At 38.9% G+C, this 20,473-nt stretch overlaps 1 protein-coding gene across 1 annotated transcript; it reads right to left on the bottom strand.

Annotated features, from left to right (window-relative positions):
* Nucleotides 1-485: 485 nt before the first annotated feature.
* On the bottom strand, nt 486-16,494 carry ddc (dopa decarboxylase). The gene is made up of 14 exons (XM_069140068.1): nt 16,400-16,494; nt 14,453-14,660; nt 13,041-13,154; nt 12,795-12,914; nt 10,749-10,883; nt 9,640-9,783; nt 9,060-9,126; nt 8,528-8,622; nt 7,026-7,093; nt 6,308-6,384; nt 5,186-5,205; nt 4,992-5,090; nt 2,868-2,969; nt 486-2,125 (listed from the first exon to the last, which is right to left on the bottom strand). The coding sequence occupies exons 2-14, from the start codon at nt 14,651-14,653 to the stop codon at nt 1,925-1,927; spliced, it is 1,443 nt and encodes a 480-aa protein (XP_068996169.1). The 5' UTR covers nt 14,654-14,660; nt 16,400-16,494; the 3' UTR covers nt 486-1,924.
* Between the last annotated feature and the right edge of the window lie 3,979 nt (nt 16,495-20,473).

Here is a 20,473-nt window from a genome sequence, read left to right as displayed (position 1 = left end):
TGGAATGATCTTACTTTAGTTTTAGTTCGTGGCAGGTGAATGAGCAGGCCAATAGTGTTGAACAGTAATCAGGGACTAGGAATTAACGTCTAATACTGAATCCGTATCTGTATTTATAGAACGCTGGCCTTTGTCCTCAGGGATTAGGATGCCCAGAAGAGGATGATTGGCACATGTTGGTTGCTTTTGTGTGTGTGTGTGTGTGTGTGTGTGTGTGTGTGTGTGTGTGTGTGTGGACAGATGAATGGATGGATGGATGCTTGTCTTCTTTAATCGAGTACACCTCAGTTGAGGGACAGCAGGGCTGCACAGTATACGTCTGTAGTTGTATTACTCTTAGAGTAATCTATTGGAAAACAAAGCCAGTAATTTGATCCAATAGGTTGACATATGTTATAGTCTGTGTTTGAGCCATTGTTGTGTCCACACAGAACATAAGTAGACTAAACCTTTAATAGGCATTAAAAAAAATACAGATGCAGACTACAGCAGACTTTATTATAATAAACTTGAATCATTGCATGCAGCCCACAGCCAAGCCAAAGAGAAAACATTTGGATCAGTAACGGTAGCTTACTTTGACACAATCATATGAATCAACAATAAGCTGTGGTGATGTCACACCACATGTGTACACATCTCCTTGCAGACAGATGAAAGCAAATTACAAATCATGATGGTCAACAGGCAGGAGACTCGTTTCAGTCACATTTGTTCATGATGAGAATGTGTTAAATCTTGAGGTTTTAAATTAAACATTAATATAGAGAGACTAATGTGTGGATGTGAAGGAGCCTAGATTTCTGATTCACAATAAACTTGACTGACTTTAAGCAACGCAAATGTTAGACATTGTGCTGTCAGATAATATGTAATAGATTTGCACAACTTTAGTTTAAAACCTTTTTCTTTTAACTCATTTGATCATTTATTTCTGTACAAACACAGGCATATATAATGGAGTACATTTATATTGTACCAACTGGGGGAAAAGCTCAATAAGGAAACTAATATTGGGCCTGTGTAGCCCAAAAGTTCTCATCCCACTAATTTACAGTGATTGAGTGATTTGTCTTGTGCTACAGTTTGGGAAATACTGGCCCAGTGTGCACTGGACAGTACAGTGTATGAATAATTAAGAATTCTGTAGTAACAAAAGGGGCATAAAAATGAGAGGCCCATATCTGCCTTATTAAACATGACTGCTCTTGCACGAGAGGTCATAAATAAATAAATGCACTTATTTACTGATTTCTAGGAGACATTTTTGAATTTTTTTTTTTTAACCTCACATTTTATGAAGCCATCCATGTATTACAAACATTAAGAAGCTGGGTCTGTATGAGCAGCTACAAAAAACGCGCACACACACACTCACTGACTCAACAATTCAGTCACACGATGTGTAATACATTCATTGCAAAACTCCCCTCAAAAAACAAAAAAGAATCACCATATTCAAACCTCTAATTTACCCCTAACCAAATTAGACTCGCAGAAGACACAGAACTGGCACGGGCAAGTCTGCAGGGGGATAAGTGCACTATGATGAGGACAATAACATAATCATTAAACAGTCACAGATAGAAGCCAAGTTACTGGTGGGAGAAATTGCAGATATAAAATGTAAAATTTAAGATGTGCATCTCTTTCTTTTATGCACATTTGGATTTAGTAGATTTGTAAGAAGTTATTTTCACTCGCATTAATTCGCAACTTAAAAAAAAAAAAAAAAAAAAAAAAAATGTGCCAAATGATGACCACCACTCACTGCACTGGATACTTGGCTGCAGACAATAAACTCTGAAATTGTATTTCTTTCCCCTTTATGACATTTTACATCTGAAAACTTCCTGAAACTTCTGTCCAAACTTTGGTCCTAGTTTAGGCATCAGAGTTTACAGCCACGTCCTAACCTTTTTGGTCAATGACTGGGCTCCTGCAGAAGCTCAAAGGTTAGCTGCGTGATGTGCTTCCACGCCTGCTGGATGTGACGGGACGCGGTAGAGCGTGCGCAGATGGCGAAGCGCAGGACGAAGCAGCCAGAGAGCTGGCAAGGCACCAGGTGGATCTCTCTGCTCTTGGTGATCCTTTTCAGCAAGTTCTGATTCAGCTCATTGGAGCCCTGAGAGGAGGGAGCGAAGAAGGGATAAAGCTCAAGTTAATTAGATTTACAACAGAACAGGCTTTTTGTCTTGCCTACTTGACACTCAGCCTAGTGACTGACTGGCTTAAAGTACTGACCATGTTGTATTGATAATATTTACTAATCGCCAAGGATAGGGAGTCCTGTTGTTTGTAGTATCACATTGTTATCAGAAATTATTCTTATTGTCGTGTAATCACGCCATGACTTTTAAGATGAACAACCTTTAAATAGATGAATCCACTCCATCCACTCCACCCTGGAGGTCCCTGTACCAGGACCGGGTTGTATCTCCCAGGTGGAATTAAATATTTGAGTTTTTCTAATTTAACTCTGGCCTGATGATGGGAACAATATGACCCATTGTATTTCCAAATTCTCCCAAGTGTGTGTTATCCATTGAGTCCAAGGTTAAGCATTTTAGCCTCACAGCTGTGCAGCTGTTACTGATTGAATTTAGATGTTGTTTTTTTTAAGGCGGAAATTAAAAAGCAAGTTACCTCGGGCTTAAGGAGTCAGAATAAGGAGAAATGACTCATGCTACCCATCCACATTTCTTTTTTTCTTTTTTTTTTGTTAAAAAAAAGGAGACCAAAATATACTGCATGTACGCCTCAGCTATATTCTTCTGCAGTGACATGGGTTGAACAGTATAAAGGAAACTTCCGGAAGAACCACTGCAGTTATCAAATGATAGATTCATAATGCTGGATGTTGTTACCTTGAGCCTGAAGCAGACCAGCCCCATGATGACTTCAGCACAGATCTCAAACCTCTTGTCTGCTCTCACCAGACTCTCAAACTCTTTAGCCAGGTTCACTTGCTGTAGACAGAAGACATAGAATTTAATGATCTGGGACTAATGCAATGTTTGTAAAATGTACTGAGTGACGCACTGCACATGTAGATAGAAGCACACTTGAGCTGCTCCTATTATCCACTTATTAATTAGTCTGCAGAGATATTCAGTTATGTCGAATGTTAAAAACAGAACAATAAATTCAACAAGCAAGTTAGAAGATTAGAAGAAGTTCCAATATTTATTCTAGGTTGTTTATCGTATAAAAGAGCATTTTCTGGAAGAAAAATGTCCCCTTTTCAACGGTCATCCAGCCTTTCGGACCTGTCAGTAATTCGTATGACCTCCACTAGATGGAAGTGTTGTATCATTTCATCGCTCAGTGCTCTCAGCCAGACCAATCATAGGAAACCAAAACTCTTCTTCTTTACTTGTCAGTGTAACTCATTACTTCGGACTAAATGTAATCTTCAATAACCAAATGCATCTGATTAAACAAGCATGTTGTGTGATAGTTCACATCTTGAGAGGAGGCAGCTCCCGGGGACCAAAATCAGATAAAATCAGGACTCAATAACCATGAAAACGCCTTTATCAAATTCTGCCCTCTGAAAATGTTATTCCCCTCGTTTTGAATTTTTTTTTTTTACATGGCATTGTACGATCAACAATACTCCTACAGCATAATTTATCCACTTAAGATCAAAGTGCGCACTGAGACAATGGGTGGTTGGTAAAACATACAACAATGCATATAATCGCAATCACCAGCAAATTTGTTTTACAGTTCCTCTCTAGTAAAGCCAAACACTGGTCCTAAGTGACCAACAACTGGTTGACTCCTCACTTTGTTTCTTCATTCCTGGCACGCAATTGACCGTCACCGAGTTTGTTTAAACACTAATAAACAGTAAAGACCTCATTGACTGTCCTACTATTTCCTGTATGCTACATTGAATTTACTGTACATGTGCTTTATTTTTCAACTTATTTTGTTTATGGGAGGCTAAATAATTTGTCACAACGAGACCAAATTGAATTTAAATGTGTTTCCCAAACACAGAAAAAGGAAATACATCAATACATGTTGTATTTCTAGTTAGACTTATCGTCAGATACAACAAGGTTCAGCTAAGGATCATAGACAAAAACATGAGTCCAAAATTGTTCTAATTCAAAAGACATTGTTCCAATTTAGAAGACACATGTATAGTAGAGATGTATGTTAGGGGTTATAGCTTTCGGGATCAGTAGTGCTGCTACTGCTGCTGCTGCCGCCACTTCATTTAAGATGGAGAGTAAACACAAAACAGGCTCATTTGATTGACAGAGCAGACTGGAGGGAGGAAGAGGAAGATGAGGAGAGACAGGCATGAAGCATTAAGAAGAAAAGGCAATGAGAGAGGGAAAAGGCACGGGTGGGAGAAGTGGAGGAAATGTTGCTATAAAAAGAAGATTCAGGTCAGGCATGTATGACTGACAGGATACAGTATGATGATGAAGATAGAGATGAGGAGGGAGGGCAATGAAGGGACTTGAGTGTGTCTTTGGGAGGATGGCCATGGCATTTACCATGAAGGCATATCTGATTGTCAGAAATGTGGAGAGGGGGAGACAGATAAATGGAAAAGAAAAAGTGAAGCCAGACTGATCACCACTGTCAGCATTGTGCTAATCTTTTAGTCATATAAATAATATGAATAGACATACAAATCAGGGTTTGGAAAAATTACACTACAGAAGTACTATATTGCTGCTGCTAATGGCAAATAATCACTTCTTTACACCTGTAGTCAGTCTGGAATAATTTAGTTTTGCACATACTGCTTAATTAAAAAAAATCTGGAAAAACAGTCAAATCATATATTTAAAGTACCACAAATATAGTTGAATAAATGAGCTCACTGATTGGAATTTACACCACCAGGGTCACCACTTACTGTGCAAGTGTTCAGTGTCTCAGACTACTCTTTCTATACCCAGGCCAAGATATATATATATTTTTTTTAATGCTGAGTGAGATGGGTAGTTCAATTGGTGGCCTACCGTGCGTATATGAGCTTGCAGGCCTGCGAGTCCAAACATGCGGAAGACGAACCACAGCTTTAGTGAGCGAAACCTTCTTCCCAGAGGAATCTGCCAGTGCTGCAGGATGGAAGGGGATGAGAGCCGGAGAAGTTTATCACTACAATGTTTACAGTGCAACTGATGTTATGATTAATAATGATAATTAATCTTACCCTGTAGTCTGTGACCAGACCTGTTGACAGAAAAACAGATAAAATGTCCATTACACGTTAACCACATATATGTAATGTATATTATATATAAAATAGCATTTAAATATTAATAATCATCAAACTATTTCAGGGCCGGTTAGCCTTCTTCTTTGACTTTATAAGTGCCAGCCAAATGTAATTAGATCAAGTAAATGTCATGTCATACAGTAAAGAGAATATTGTAAAACAACAGACTGACATGGATCACATCTGACATCTGTAAAGCTGTATTAGCTTGTTATTGTGGACTGTGTTTCATTGTCCAGGTGTCGCTGACATTGTATCCACCCCGTCTATCTCCATGATCACGGCACTGTCAGTCCACCGGATACAGGTAGCTCATCTCTACAGAATGGAGGCATGTGTGGCTTGTGCTAATAACCACTAATTAGATTGCAGAGTCCTGATTGTATGAGCAAAGGCTTTTGTAAGGTGCCTCAGTGTGGTGGGAGGTATAGCAGTCAGTCTTTCTCTCTGTCTGCTTGTTCGTCAAGCAAATTATAGTGTAAATCTGAGCCCACCTGGAGGCAAGGAGAATGTACTCCAGCACACAGTAGTAGTGGACACATATTCACATGATCATATTATGGGGAATTCTTTTGTTAAATCTTATCAGTTTTCATTTGAATTTAGATCCCAGGCATCCTTCTTGTTTGTCGTCTTACAAAGTCAATACAATAACACTTCCAAGACAGGACGATGAGGTTTATTGATTATATTAGGTTTTTAGTTAAGTCATCTTAACTTCAGGAAGGATTGGATTGTGAAATCATTAAGCTGGCTTGCAGAAGCCAACATTTACACAATAGCACCTTCACCCATGCCTCTGTTGTTGTCACATTTATCTTTTTGCCTGTGTTCATCTGGATTAGGCTGCACTTCACTGCATTTCAAGACACCGGTACAATGATTCAGTGTGTGTTAAAACATAAATGAGTTTTTTTAGCCACCATCCTCACATTATGAACAATAAACAGGGTCACATCTGTTCATTGTTGTCATCATGTTACGCAGTAGACCCCAGGCCTATCTGATCTGGTCTGTGATCATGGATTCAGATTACATAAGTGAAAATGTCACTACCTGACTCCTGGTTTTCATGTTTCAGGTAGAGTGGTTCCATTTTAAAGGCTCCAATGATGTCAGCTCTCTCCTTCACCCTGTTGACAAGCAGAAAAACATCTTACAAGACTTATAAACCTCCATCTTTCTGATCATGTCATGGTTCACATAAATATGACAGATTTGTTCATGTGTACTCAAGCATTTGGCACTAACTGAATATCAAAACACCTCCTTGCCAATTTCAATTATAAATGTGTCATACAATTAAAACAGAAGGCTATCTCAGTGGGAATTGGTATCATTTAAGTTGTGCCAGACTGAGACACAGATGATGGAAAAAGTTTTGAAGAACCTCTTCAGCATGTCAGGGTTTTAAACGGTTTCCATCTTGTGCATAGCACGTCTCGTTTTGTTCATGCTGACAGAAAGGGCAGGTGGGAGGCGCAGTTCTATTTTTACTGCACTAATGATTGAGGTGTAGATGGATATCAGTACTCATTGTTACTTTATGGGACCATGTGTCCCAGCTAAGGTAAACTGGCAACAATAAAAACAGTACTAAGTATTCAAAACAGTATGAGTAACTCTTCCTTTATTACAGGTCTTTGTATCACCCACAGAATATGCCAATAATGTAACTTATATTCATATTGCAGGATTTTGTACATAAATGTAGCAAAATATAAATAAATATTAAATAAAAAAAATTGTGACTGATGTATGTTAGACAACTCACCACATTGTAGAACAGTCAAAGTTGATTAACAACCATTTGTGGGGGTTGAAGTTGAAAGAGTCTGCAAACTTAAAAACAAAACAAAAAAGAACAGTGATGAAACCACACTGATAGGTGATAATGTATATAACAAAAATGATCACAAAACTAGCAGTATGTAGTTACAGTCCAAAGACTGTGGACTGCTGTGTTTTTTTGCAGATCTGATTATGTGCCCAGAGGAAACATTTGTTCTTTCAAAAACACACACTGCAATACATCTTAATTTCCCATTACTGACGCAGAGGCCACCGTGTCACCAACAGTATTATCGAGACTAAAGCAGCGTCAATGTATTTGAAATGCAAAAGAGGAACATCCAGCCAAAAGCTTGTCAAGCACAGTGGAAATGGCCCCTTCCTGACAGGGCTTATTCGAAGAGAGGGATAAAAAAAAAAAACATTCCCAATCTGTTCTCATCTTTTTGTTGGTTATCTTTTGTAATATCCTTTTCTCTACCTCCACAGATGCAATAACACAGCGTAAGGAGACAATGTGATACAGACTCGTGGCTGACAGTTGCCATGCTGACTGATTCAAAGGAGGCTGGTTGCCTGCTCTCCCATCACTCATATCCTAGCAACCAATCCTCCAGCAGGGCTGCACTCTCATCCAAAAAGGACCGTTTCTTCTTCATGGCCTCGTCCAATAACTACTGCTATTACTAACTACTGTACCGTGTATTTATTCTGCTACATATTACAACACATATGCCTTGAATAAAATTGAGAACCTGTTCTCCCTCAATGTCTTTAAAGAAAGGCCGTGAATAAAAAAAATTCCAGACATATTGAAAGAATATGATGTAGAATTGCAAGATTACGGGAAATAAATGTGCTTCTGAACAAATCCAACAGCTAAATTTACAGCTTTCAGTCAGAGAAATGATGAAACACCAGTTGGTCCTTTTACAGTCAAGTCTGCTTTCTCTGTCTCCCCACCAACATTGTTTGAACTCGTGTGCCTAATAAACAGCGATATATAAAGGTCTAACGCTGCCTCAGGAAATGACTCTGTCCTTATCTCTGCGTCTCTGCACAGCTTGGGGAGCAACAGCTGCCTCGGCAGCCTCAAAAGGCAGATTGCTTCTCCTGCGTCTTGTACCGATTGTTCGGCCTATTACTCAGTCGTGCATGCTTCCTCCTTGACATTAGCGTTATGCCCTTTTCAAACAGCATGCGTTTAGTGATTCCTTTCATAGATGTAATGAGAGATATTTCGCCTGCAATTAAACCAAAATAGGTTGTCTTGTTATTCAACATATTTCTATGCACATCTTAATTTTCAGAATAAACCAATTAATCTTGTTTGACATATTGGGATGATCAAGGTTAAAATCCTTCCATGCTGTTTTTCTTATGAGGGTTCTTGGCACAATCTGATCTTTGCCAAGAAACTAAAACATGTGTTACCCGAATATAGTTACAAATTGTGTACTGGTGTTGGTCCATATTTTTACACACCTCAACGCCGTTCAGTAAAGGTCTAAATTCAGGACAGATGAATGCACTCCCAGCATATGCTGCATCAATGTGCATCCACATGTTTTCCTTATTACCTGCAACAGAGAAACAGAGAGTTTATCAATGTCTGTGAAATAACTTTTGTCAGTCCATACCTGATAATATGGAGAATACAAAACTATAGTGAATTAATTACTAAAAACATAGAATTGAGGTTAATGAAAGTAAATATTAATTGGAAAACTGACTAAATACACACCTTTTTTTTCCTTTTTACTTATTAGCACATTAAGGAAGTGTATTTGATTGCAGAAAATCTTAAAAATATATATATTTTTTTTTTACTACGTTGGGACTCCCTATTGATCCGGATCAAACATTCCGCCTCTTGTTAAATCAAAGCTGGTGACAATGTGCTTGTAAAGCTATAAAGATTTCTATGCGTGTTATAAAACATAACGCCAACACAGTTTTACAGTCCTCTTGTGAAACAAAAAAATAGAGTGTGTGCGACTGCAGCTTGTTGACTCACATAAGGGTCCCAGCTCAGTGATGTGATCAAAAGCGCATGATGCAGTGGTGCCAAGAGTCGCACAAAACTGAACCACACACACACACACACACATACAAATGACAATGACATACAGGTCAATACAGTCTTTACAGCCACCGTAACATATTTATTTTCATTTTTCTTAAATGGATTAAGGGATCCCTTTTGACACAGATTATTCAGAGCTGCTGGGCCACTGCAGCCTCCTCAACACTGTTCACTGATAGTGATCTATAGGTCCAGATCAGGCAGGGATTATTGTCTCTAACCAGATAGACATACATTGGATTCAACAGAAACAACGTTATCCTCCTGCAGAAGCCTCAGGGTGTGCACAGCTGCAGCCCTGGCAAAAATGGTATCATCGTGGCCGTCAGCTTAGTTAGTGGTTGTGTAACTGGTTGTAAGGTTCACATGTATAGCAAAAGCAATGCAGTCACAGGCATGTTTCATTCAATGAAAAATGTAACAATATTTAGTGTTGCTGAATGTGTGCGTGTGTTTTTCTGTATGCGTTAGCTACGTGACAGCTGAACGAATGAATGCTGATTTGTCTTACATAGAAAGGGATGCGTCCTTCTGCTTTGTCCTCCTCCACCATCTTCTTCAGCATGTCCTTTGTCACAGCATAGCGGTTGTCCGTAGGAACCATCCTCATCATCACTCCTCCAATCAGAGCAGCACGCTCCACGGAAGAATGAGCCTTAGGGAGCAAAGGGATGCAACTTTAGGGAGGGAACAAAGTAAACGAGTTGTTGGATTACAATATTTGATCCTCTCCTGCTTTAAGTGGGAATGTTTACCTTCTGTCCCAACAACTAATTTGATGTTTATGGATACTAAAGGATACTTAAGGTTGTATTTATGTCAAACCTCAAAGAATTATCCAAGAAAATCAGTGCTGCTAAGTAAAAATAAATAAAACTTACATTTGCCAAATACAGAACTTGCAGTGTTACAATAAATGTTAAATGGAGCTAAGTTTCAACTACCAAGCGCCATACTTACTACAGACTACTTAATCATATTATTGCAGTTATGCTACTATAATTATGTTAGAAATAATTGAGGCAGATTTCAAGATTTTTTTTGCATGCAGTTGTTTTATTTGTGGCATACTCTGTACAATATGAAAGCAGAGGGAGATTACTACTAAAGAAATTCATATTAACATAAGAGATGCATACCCTGGACAATAAAACAGTGCTCTTAAACAGGCAGTAGAAAAAGTGGTCTCCTTGTAAAAGGTCTGTTTTACCCTTCGGCGACTCTTTAACCCAATCACAAAGTCAGCCTGGTATTAGACCTGATCAGAGCTAGCTACTGCCTCACCGACCCTACGTCTAATTCAATTGCAGAAAAACTCTTTGGCTGTTACTAAGGTACCTTTAACATCTTCACATGGACTGATGTTGCTTACAGAAACTTTGCATATGTACTGTTGTAGTTCAATTGGTTTTATGTCACTATTTAATAACTTAATGCGTCTATAATCAGTTTTAAGGTCTCTTGTAGTAAGGCAGAAAGTTCCCTTTATATAAACTTGAAATAATGACAAATTAGTCTAAAATGTAAAGTGAGAAATATGGTCAAATCAAACATATTGAAGAGTTCTGGACTTGCCTTAAAAATGACATGACAAATACTGGAAGTATCTTCAGTGCTTACCTGTTCTGAGGTGTATGCCACCAGTTGGGAGAGGATTTCAGACTCAGATTTTTCGGAGTTGATTGCCTGGACACGTCTGACTGCTTTACAACGAGCAGCGAGCAAGGACATCAGCGTCGCCTCACTGGCTGTGCCCTGTTGGACAGTTACAGAAGTTGTCAAGCAATGCTACCACTGTGCAAAACATAACTGTTACCTATACTTTCAAATTAAAACCTCAAATAGGCCTACATGGAGGCGTTTCAGGAAGCCACTCACCTTACTGCCACCCACTGTTGGGTCTTTTATGATTTGCTGCCAAGGCAAACAGTGCTGCTTTTGCTTCCAGCGCCTGACTAGTTATTGGAAAGTTATCAGCGAGTAAAGGTAGGGTCGCTACAGTCGATCTCATGAAGAACTTAATCTAGACATAAATTATTCAGTCACTGTATGGACTGTTCTTGACTAAAATATCTTTTGAAACTAATTTTGGGGAATATTGAGAGAAGTAGTAATTTCCCTACAACTAGAATTGTTGGTGGACTTATCAATAACAGACCATATTATACAATTTTCAGGACATTTTGGGCAACATACGATATTATGATATTCTTTTAACATTTTGGACCTCATGCTATACCAATACATTTTTATGACATATTGGACCAAATACTATGCTATTACTTTTTTTTAATGCCTTTTTGGAAGACATACTATAGCATGAAGTTTTAATTATATTTTGGAGAACATTCTATACTCAGAAAATGTTATAGCATTTTTGACAAAATACCATACTATGAAATATTTTTGACATTTTATACCACATACTATAGTATGAAGTTTTATGACATTTGATTACTTTTTTATTCATTTTTGGACAACATACCATAGTATGACATTTGAATGACATTTTGGAGTCATGCTACAGTAGTACTTTTTGGACGACACACTATACAATATAGTATAATGTAATTTCGACCCCCAATATCGATATCATGGTTACGCGCTTGATTTTGAGCACACAGTAGCCTCTGAACTTGGCAGCCTTTGCAGTTTTTCAGCTTTTATCCATCCGCATCTAGTAATAGTGAAGGATAGTCTGTTCTTTTAGGCTGCTTAGCATAATATGACTGGCTGCAAATTCAAAACAAGCTCACACACCTTATTTTTCCTTTTACAAAAAGTGTCTTGTTCTGTTGCCAAAGTTGCACACAAGGGTAAAAAGGTCAACAGAGGAGTTGCTTTTTTTTTTTTTTTAAACCATCCATTTCCCATTTGTGTTGGCATAAGGCTTATAATAATAGGCTGGCAATGTGCTGTCACAACACTCATTAGCCCTGCTGCAGTGAGAAGAGCCCCATTCGTTGCCATAGTGAGCTGGTAAGCTGCACTAAAAAAAGGAGAGTGGCAAGACCGAAACAAAAAGACGATCAGCCAGATGAGCACACGCACAGAAACTCAGGTGGCCACAATAGAGGAGGCATGAAATGATCTGTCATCAGAGTGCACTCTCATGCTCCACCACTCACCATCCCATTAACACACACGCGCGCACACACACACGCACAAACACACACACACACACACGCATATTAGAGCGTGTCCTCTGCTATTGCTTCTGCGTTTCTGTCAATGGAGCACTAAACTAATGCTTAGCCTTTTTCCACACGAAACAATCCCAGCACCACCGCTGTCATACCTGTCTGCCTTTGAATGACATATTAAAAGGCAATTTCCTGCCAATTTTCAGCTGGTTTGAACCAGAGAGAGAAAGAGACAACAAATCAATAACACGCAAATTGCTGATGAATATAGGCGCAGGAGATCAGCGTTGTTTGTGCATAACACTTTCAAAATTCCAACTGGTATTTAAACTGGAGAAGTTGTGGAAAAACATCGAAAGTTTTGAATTTGAGCTGTTGATGTATGGTACAAAGCATAGAGGAGTATAAATTAGATTTTTGTGCGGTAGGACATTTCTTTGCTCAACAAACAGACAAATCAACATAGTGGAAGGATTTTTTTTTTTTTTTAAGTCTCACAGACAAACAATAACTAAACACTGACCTGGATGACACCTCCTCCATGGCCATGTATCCCGGCTATAAAACACTCAGGCAATTGCAGCATCTTCCCAAGCCAATCCAACATTACCGTCTCCAGCTCTGTGCAGGCCGGGCTGGCAGCCTGAAAGTACACAACCAGCATACAAACAAAAAATGTCAAAGGTTCTGTGCTTGCATGAACTAAAGATTCAAGCAGCCTTACAGAGTCTGATGAAGAAATGCAGCAAAGTGTTGTTGTTTTTTTTACCCAGGAGAATCCAATGCAGCCAATGGCTCCACAAAGCATGTCAGCCAGCATGGCAGGGTAAGAGGAAGCTGCTGGAAAGTAAGCAAAGAAGTATGGGCTGTGCCAGTGGGTGACCTGGAAGAAGACCAAACATCCAGATGAGAAATTTAAAACCAAACTCAACCTTAGTTCTTCATTCGGAAAAAATAATTGACAAAGGTATCGTTTGTTATATTTAGTTTTTAATAATAGTGAAAACTACACATTTTTCAGCTGTTATTTCTTAGGCCAATTAGCTAGCATGCAATTCTAGTTCGCCAGCCTCCACCAAGTATTGATTTCCAAACTGTGGTACTGGAGGTACAGAAGGCTCCACCTGGTGCTATACAAGAGCCAATACTTAAAGCCTAATAATTGCAATCCAACTGGCCCTATTAAGTCCAATGTCAAAGAAATAGTTATTAATCATTTAAATATTTTAGAAATAAAATTGACTGCGTTTAGTCATGTAGGGTGATTAGACGTCACGTCCGACATAGCATAACGCTAACTTTAGCTTGATGCAGTTGGATTGGGATTCTTTCATTTTTTTAGCAAGTGGAATGAGTGGAATTTTGAAATGGCTGCAAGATCCAAAAACAGTCGAGAGGCAAGTGGCAACACTGAACCCGACAGGTTAGACAAACATTTCAATGCTGAAGAGGAGTCGGAGTCGACTGTTGAGCGGCAGAATCGTGCATTTTCTTTCTAGAAATGTAATGTATGCTTTGATTATGGAGCAGTATCCTTGTGTTGTTAAATAACCTTTTTTATGACTTTGCATGGTTAAAAACTGCTGTTTTTTTGCAGTGGTGCGTGGTACTTGGACCATTTGGTTTGATGCCTCGTAGTGCATGGTTTGACAAGTTTGGAAAACTGTGGCTTCAGGTATCCTGGAATCCTCCAACCTATAGCGAATCGAAGATTAAAACAAAAACCTTTTTGTTGAGTCCAACAGAGCTTGGTTTGCAGTATGTAAAATTTCATGTCATTATTTCATCTTAACAACAAAATGTTTTTGCTAATGCTAATGTTAACCTCAATTGCTAAAGTTTTGGTAACAATATTTTATTACACCCAAACTACACTGAAATGGGATTAAAACAAAAAAAAAAAGATCAAATACATTAAAATCATATTAATAAGAGTGGTAAAAAAAAAAAAATGGTGCGAGCTGAACTCCTTTATAGTAACAACAATATTTTGTAATTAATAAGGTAAACATTGAAGCAGTTATCTTGCTTGATTGAGTCTCATCCAGATCAGATCACTTAATTTGTGTAAACTCTTTGACAAAAGAAAAGCTGTCTCATCGGCACCAGACTAATGTGAATTGCAGATAAACACAGAGAATTTGGTGTAATCAACAAATGAGAAAAAAGTGGCCTGCTTACCCCTGGCATTATGACCCTCTCCACATCTTTTATAATGTCCTCATAATTTTCAGGCTCAAGTGGGGCTTCAGTGGGGATTAAGGAACGAAGATATCCTGGTTCCAAATCTGGGTAGACTGGTCGCTCTTCTATGTTCTCCAGGTAGTCAGCCACATAGTCTACCATCTCCCTGCCTCTGCGCCGAAACTCTGCAGCGTCCATGATACGACTGGAATAGAGCACAGAAACACTTAATTTTCAAAATGATTGATCTTGACATTTTGACTGGTTGGATGTGGCTTCTTTAGGATTTCTTTTTAGATGCAAACAGACAGCAACTACAGAAAAAAAAAAAATGAAAAGCAGAGTAACAGCCACACGCCCACAAGTTTAACCTTTGATCTCACGGCAAAACGGGTTGATCATTGATCACTAGCATTAACCAGCTTTATGATAACAAGTGAGTACCTGAGTGAGTTTATAAAACTAAGTGCTCTTGAAATGAAACAAACTTGGTCATTCATACATTAGAAACACATTTTAAATCATTATTCCACCTTTTCCAATCTGTGTAGACACTCATAATTGTCAAAATATACTTTGATATTGATATTTTATTGCAAACCATTGTGTAAACTGACTGCATATATTTAAAAATCCCCAGTCTGATGTCAAGACCATAGTCTTAATACTCTAGGTAAGGACAAATGTTGATTATAAACTAATGTGTTGTCTATTACACGTATGAATAATGTTGAAACCTGAAATTAGAAATTAAACAGGATGAGATAATTATTGTAGGTGAAAGCTGCAAATTAAATTTTAAAATATATATTAAAAAAAATAACACATTTGTTTTTATGTTTTTACTTTAATAACAATAATACTGTAAACAGAAAAATAAAAAGCCAACTAAAAAACAGTTGCACCTGCTATTTTCAAAACCATTCAATCTCACAACATAGCAGTGCATGATTTGCTCTAGAGATGCACACGGACATTAATATGATACGATACGATACGATATATTTTATTGTCCCCATGGGGAAATGTTTCTTGGGCAAGTGTTGCTGCATTTGACAGATTTCTGCATTTTGATAATTAACATAACCTGATTTCTAAAAAAAAAAAAAAAAAAAAAAAAAAAAAAAAAAAAAAAAAATACATTTATGTGGCATAAATAGCAGAGGTTTAAGTAAAAAAAAATACAAAATTAAAAAAATTTAAAAAAATAAAAAGACTGCAAATAAAAAGACTACTATTACAAAGAGACTGCATTTCACTTAAAAATAAACAGTATATTCCAACAGTTAAGAGATATTGTTGCACAAATGGAACTAAATTTCATATCTTAAAAATAAACAGAAACTGTAACGCAGTCTATTCAAGCTTAAAAACTAAAATTTTGCACACTGTTCCATACTCCTGACAGTTTGTTTAAGCTTGCACAATATAAGTGTACGAATGAACCACTGTCCCTCTCGCCATCACTGTAAGCCAGTCTGACAGCTTCCTTTCCTTTTATGTTGGTAGCAAAACGCATTTCCATGCCGAAAATCTGTTAATAGTCTCACAGCCCAGTCTTTTACAATTATTGTCTCATAAATCAGTGTGCCAAAAGGCAGTTCCATAAACCTGTTTAAAACAGAGCCCTGTTACATCTCAACTGCAAACCAGGAAAGTATATCATACATTGAAGGGTAAACTATTGGCTGTCCTACAACAATAATAAATTAGACTATAGAAAACAAATCTTTGAATATATTGTACTAAAGACTGCGATATTGCCTATTTAAATGGCACAACAGCATGTTTACATTCTGTACACCAGTCGCTATCATTCAACAAGTGTTTCACCCTGCAGGTCTGTTCCCCTCGTTGAGAAGCAGAGCTCTTATCCTTATCCTTATCTCAAATAGGATTAGACATGCTGTATGGATGTGTGTGTGTATGTAGGTGTATACTCACAGTTGTAGGTGAGAGCTTCAGCAGCCGTGTTTGGATAGTGGATCCTCTCCTCTTCTCTGCCGTCCACAAACAGACAGACAGACCTCCCGGCACGTGGTGAGTGTGTTTGTGTGTGTGTGTGTAAGCAGGGCAAGAGACATTTGCTCCTTTTATCTTGCCACTTACCACCCCCCACAATCCCCCCAGAGGCCAGCCAATGGGAACAGGGCTCATGGCCAACGCAAGAAAGACTGATTCATAAGGAGTTCCTAAAGCTGCGATTACTGTGTTCACACGTACACGTGTACACACACACACACACACACACACACACACACATATGTAAACAGACTTTTTTTTATGTACTGTGAGTGTAGAGAGATTGACAAGGATATTCGGCTTCACAAAGAAATACATAAATAGAAATAATCAAAGACAACCATATTATTAGTACAAATGAAATCTATATTAGTTTAAATTGCATACTGTCAGGATTCCTGTCTGCTCCTCTGTTTTGTCCCCAATCACCTCCCATTTCCCTCACCGGTCTCAGCAGCTGCCACCACTCTCCCCAAATCACCACCTGCAGGTGGCTCATTTCCCTGATCACCTCCCCGGACTATATGTACCCTGCCCCTGCAGTCATCTGGTTGTCGGTCCATACTGCGAGTTCCTGCTAGTCACTGCAAGGACCGCCAGTCACCCGTCCGTCTCTTGCCCCTGTGCCCCTGTACCCCTGTTTCCAGCCTGTGTGATCAGTCAGTGCTCCCAATCTCGGCTGATCGCCGAGGCTAAGCAGGGTCAGACCTGGTTAGTACTGGGATGGGAGACCACCTGGGAATACCAGGTGCTGCAGAGCTACCAGTCGGAGCCAGTGAGTCTGTTCGTCCGTCCGTCCCTGGTCCTGCTCCAGTACCAGCTGTCCTGCCAGCTTTGTCTCCCCAGTGCGAGTCGGTTGAGTTGCCCTTCTGACTCTGGAGGAAATAGACTCTGTAGGTACCACCTTTGTTTGAATAAAGACTGTTTTGAACTGATACCAGAGTCTGTGTGCCTGCATTTGGGTCCTGTTACACCCCACTTCATACAGCATACATTGTATTTTGATATCAAATATATTCTGTTGTAATTTTCTCTAAAACTTGTAAAATGTTATTGGTGGTGTTTCGTAATAGATTTCATGATAAAGGAGGAGTTTCATGCATCTGATTTGACATAATACCATTAAACGAGGTGGTTAGCCTTTAAAGTTACTTGCAAAACTATAAATGTTCCTGTAACTTTTATTTTTATGTGAATTTTTGCTCATCTACAGTACAACCCCATTTCAGAAAAAAATGGGAGGCTGTGTAAAATGTAAATAAAAACAGAATGCAATGATTTTCAAATCCCATAAACCCATATTTGATTGGAACTAGACCATAGACAACATGTTGAAACTGAGAAATTGTATTTCTTAAAAATAAATTGTGACAATTTGAAAATCATGTAAACCCATATGAAACTGAAATTTGATTGTTTTATTGAAAATATTTGCTCATTTTGAATACGATGCCAGCAATACATTTCAAAAAGTTGGAGCAGGGGCATGTTTACTTCTGTGTTTTATTACCTCTTCTTTTAACAACACTCTGTAAATGTTTGGAAACTGAAAGCTCCTTTTATACCCAATCATGTTAGATGTTAGATTAGGTGAGCGCACGTCAAAGTTTTTGACAAATTATTGGGGAACGGAGAGAAGCAACAGGGAGTCATAATACAGTGAGTAAGGGTGGTGGGGAGCTACGATTGTGTTGTTGTGGGCGAGAAACTTGTGCGTTATCATTGCGCTGTGACAGAGTTGGAGAACCCAAGCGACATCGCACACACAACTTCCTCAGATAGTCACGGTAGAACTTAGGGGTGACTGCCTGACCGTAGGAGATGAATTCACGCCACACAGCCCCATGAATGTCATAGAAAACCCACCTGGTTGTGCGCCTGACCCGGTGCGCCTTTCTTAGGTCATGGGCAGTGACGTTCCGCCCCTCTGAAGCACAAATGTTACTCAAAACACCTCCCTTGCCGATTTCCAGAGTTTGACACAAAATCTGATGTGCGCTCTCCGGTCATGTCTACGGAGAAGTCGCAGACGCACAGTGGAGTTGATTGATCACAGTTGAAATAGTATGCTCATATATTAGGTATTTCTGGAAATTGGCAACGGAGAACCTTAAAATGGTTCAGGAGAGGTGCAGCAATGAAGCAATGAGCCCGGGAGGTGTTTTGAGTAACATTCGCGCTTCAGAGGGGTGGAACGTCACTGCCCAAGACCAAAGAAAGGTGCACCAGGTTAGCCGTGGAGTCATATGTGATAACTAGCCCCAGTACAAATACAAACAGAATCCTCGTGATAATATTTAATCAACTACTATTTGGAAGTTCAATAAATAGGGGTAGCTAATTCAAGTAATGTTGGTCAATCAGCAGTCAAAGAACTGTTTAATGTTATTGGGTTAATGTGTTTTTTAGAAAGAAAGAAGATAGGACAGAAGGAATGGTGAAGAGATGGTCAGGAATTAGTAAAGAAAAACAGAAAATGGCAGCACACCACCTGACATCCCAATGTTAAGGAAAGTGAGGCAGGTGAAGTTAATGAAATTAAACACAAAAAGAGTTCAAATATAAAATAAACAACATGCATTTCAAAGGCGCGGTAGTTTAAGTGCAGGCAAGTGCAAGAGAGTTTTAGAGTTGCTAGTTAAAGGCTTAAGTAAAGAGATGTGTTTTGAGCTTTCTTTTAAAAGTATTAACTGAGCTAGCTTCCCTGATATCTACAGGTAGTTTGTTCCAAAGCTTTGGAGCGTAGCTGACAAAAGCTGAATCCCCAATGTTCTTTCAGCTGTTGCTGGGAGCCTCCAATAAACCAGCAGCAGATGATCTCAATGTTTTTGAAGGCTCGTAGTTCACCAGAGAGTTAGAGATGTAACTCGGTCCGAGCCCATTAAGAGCTTTGTATGTGAGGAGGAGGACCTTAAAGTCAACCCTGTGTCTTGTCTTACAGGCAGCCAGTGCAGAGCAGCCAGAACTGGACTGATGTTCTCTCTTTTCTTAGTTTTGATTAATACTCGAGCTGCGGTGTTTTGGATGAGCTGAAGTCTATCTGTTGTTTTCTTTGGTAGGCCAATAAAAAGTGCATTACAGTAGTCCAGTCGGCTAGAAATGCATCTGTGTTACAAGATTTTTGGAGTTTGTCTGTGTTTACATCAGCAGCAATACTGGCTCTGATTGAAATGGCTTTGTTTCTGAAGAACAGTGCCAGTACTTCACATTTTGATGCCGAGACCTGCAGGAGGGCGGGGCGAGTGTTGAGTAGCTGCTCAATCGTGGAGAACAATATTCTTGAGTTCCCAGCAGTCGACTTCTTTCTGACCTTTAAAGGAGCAACAGTATTTAAAACAGACAACAGAGTGTTATTGAAGTGATCAACCATGTCATTTAAAGAGCACTCGTGATTGTATGGCTCAATTGATCTCATCATCTCAGAAAATGTAGCTTCAGCCCTTTCATCAAGGAGTCTCTTTTGAACCAAAATTTCCCTTTTAGTCTTTAGCATGGTTACAATCACATCATAAGATATACAGTGATGCTCAGAGATAGGTAATTCACATGCTGAAACATGATCCATGTGTCACCCTCTTGTTATCATTAAATCCAGAGTGTAACCATGCTGGTGGGGAGCTTCCTTTACATGTTGGGTCAGTTCAAAGCTGTCAAGTAAAATTTTTAAGCTCTATAGCTTTGTGGTCAGTCTTGTTATTAACATGAATAGTCTCCATATATTCAAGTCTCCATTCAGAATTAACCCAACATATCTGGTGATACCAAGTGAGATCAACTCAGAGTTCCAGCAGAAATAATGTTGAGTACGTTGATGGCCAAGGTCAGATTTCATACACCCACAGGTTTCGTCGTAAAATATATTATTTATGGCCTGCCAGCACTATCAAACAATATATTACTTTCAGAATGATCTTGTGTGAAAGATCAAAGCAAGTTTCATGTTTTGAACTTAAATGTTAACAGACAACATTTCATTACCCATAGTAAATCATTATT

The sequence above is a fragment of the Embiotoca jacksoni genome, unplaced genomic scaffold, assembly GCF_022577435.1.
Source record: "Embiotoca jacksoni isolate LCO1_2020_lvr unplaced genomic scaffold, fEmbJac1.0.p SCAF_11, whole genome shotgun sequence".
In the NCBI taxonomy this organism is placed as follows: domain Eukaryota; kingdom Metazoa; phylum Chordata; class Actinopteri; family Embiotocidae; genus Embiotoca; species Embiotoca jacksoni.
This window is presented reverse-complemented; position numbering and strand designations above follow the sequence as displayed.

What these genes read in the sequence shown, in the direction of transcription:
- ddc (XM_069140068.1), bottom strand. Translation starts at nt 14,653, where the DNA reads ATGGACGCTGCAGAGTTTCGGCGCAGAGGCAGGGAGATGGTAGACTAT. An exon ending in TGCAAGCTCATATACGCACG is followed by an intron (nt 2,970 to 4,991) that starts GTAGGCCACCAA and finishes TTCTGTCTACAG; the next exon opens with CAAGTGAACCTGGCTAAAGA. An exon ending in TGGTCTGCTTCAGGCTCAAG is followed by an intron (nt 2,126 to 2,867) that starts GTAACAACATCC and finishes CCCTCCTCTCAG; the next exon opens with GGCTCCAATGAGCTGAATCA.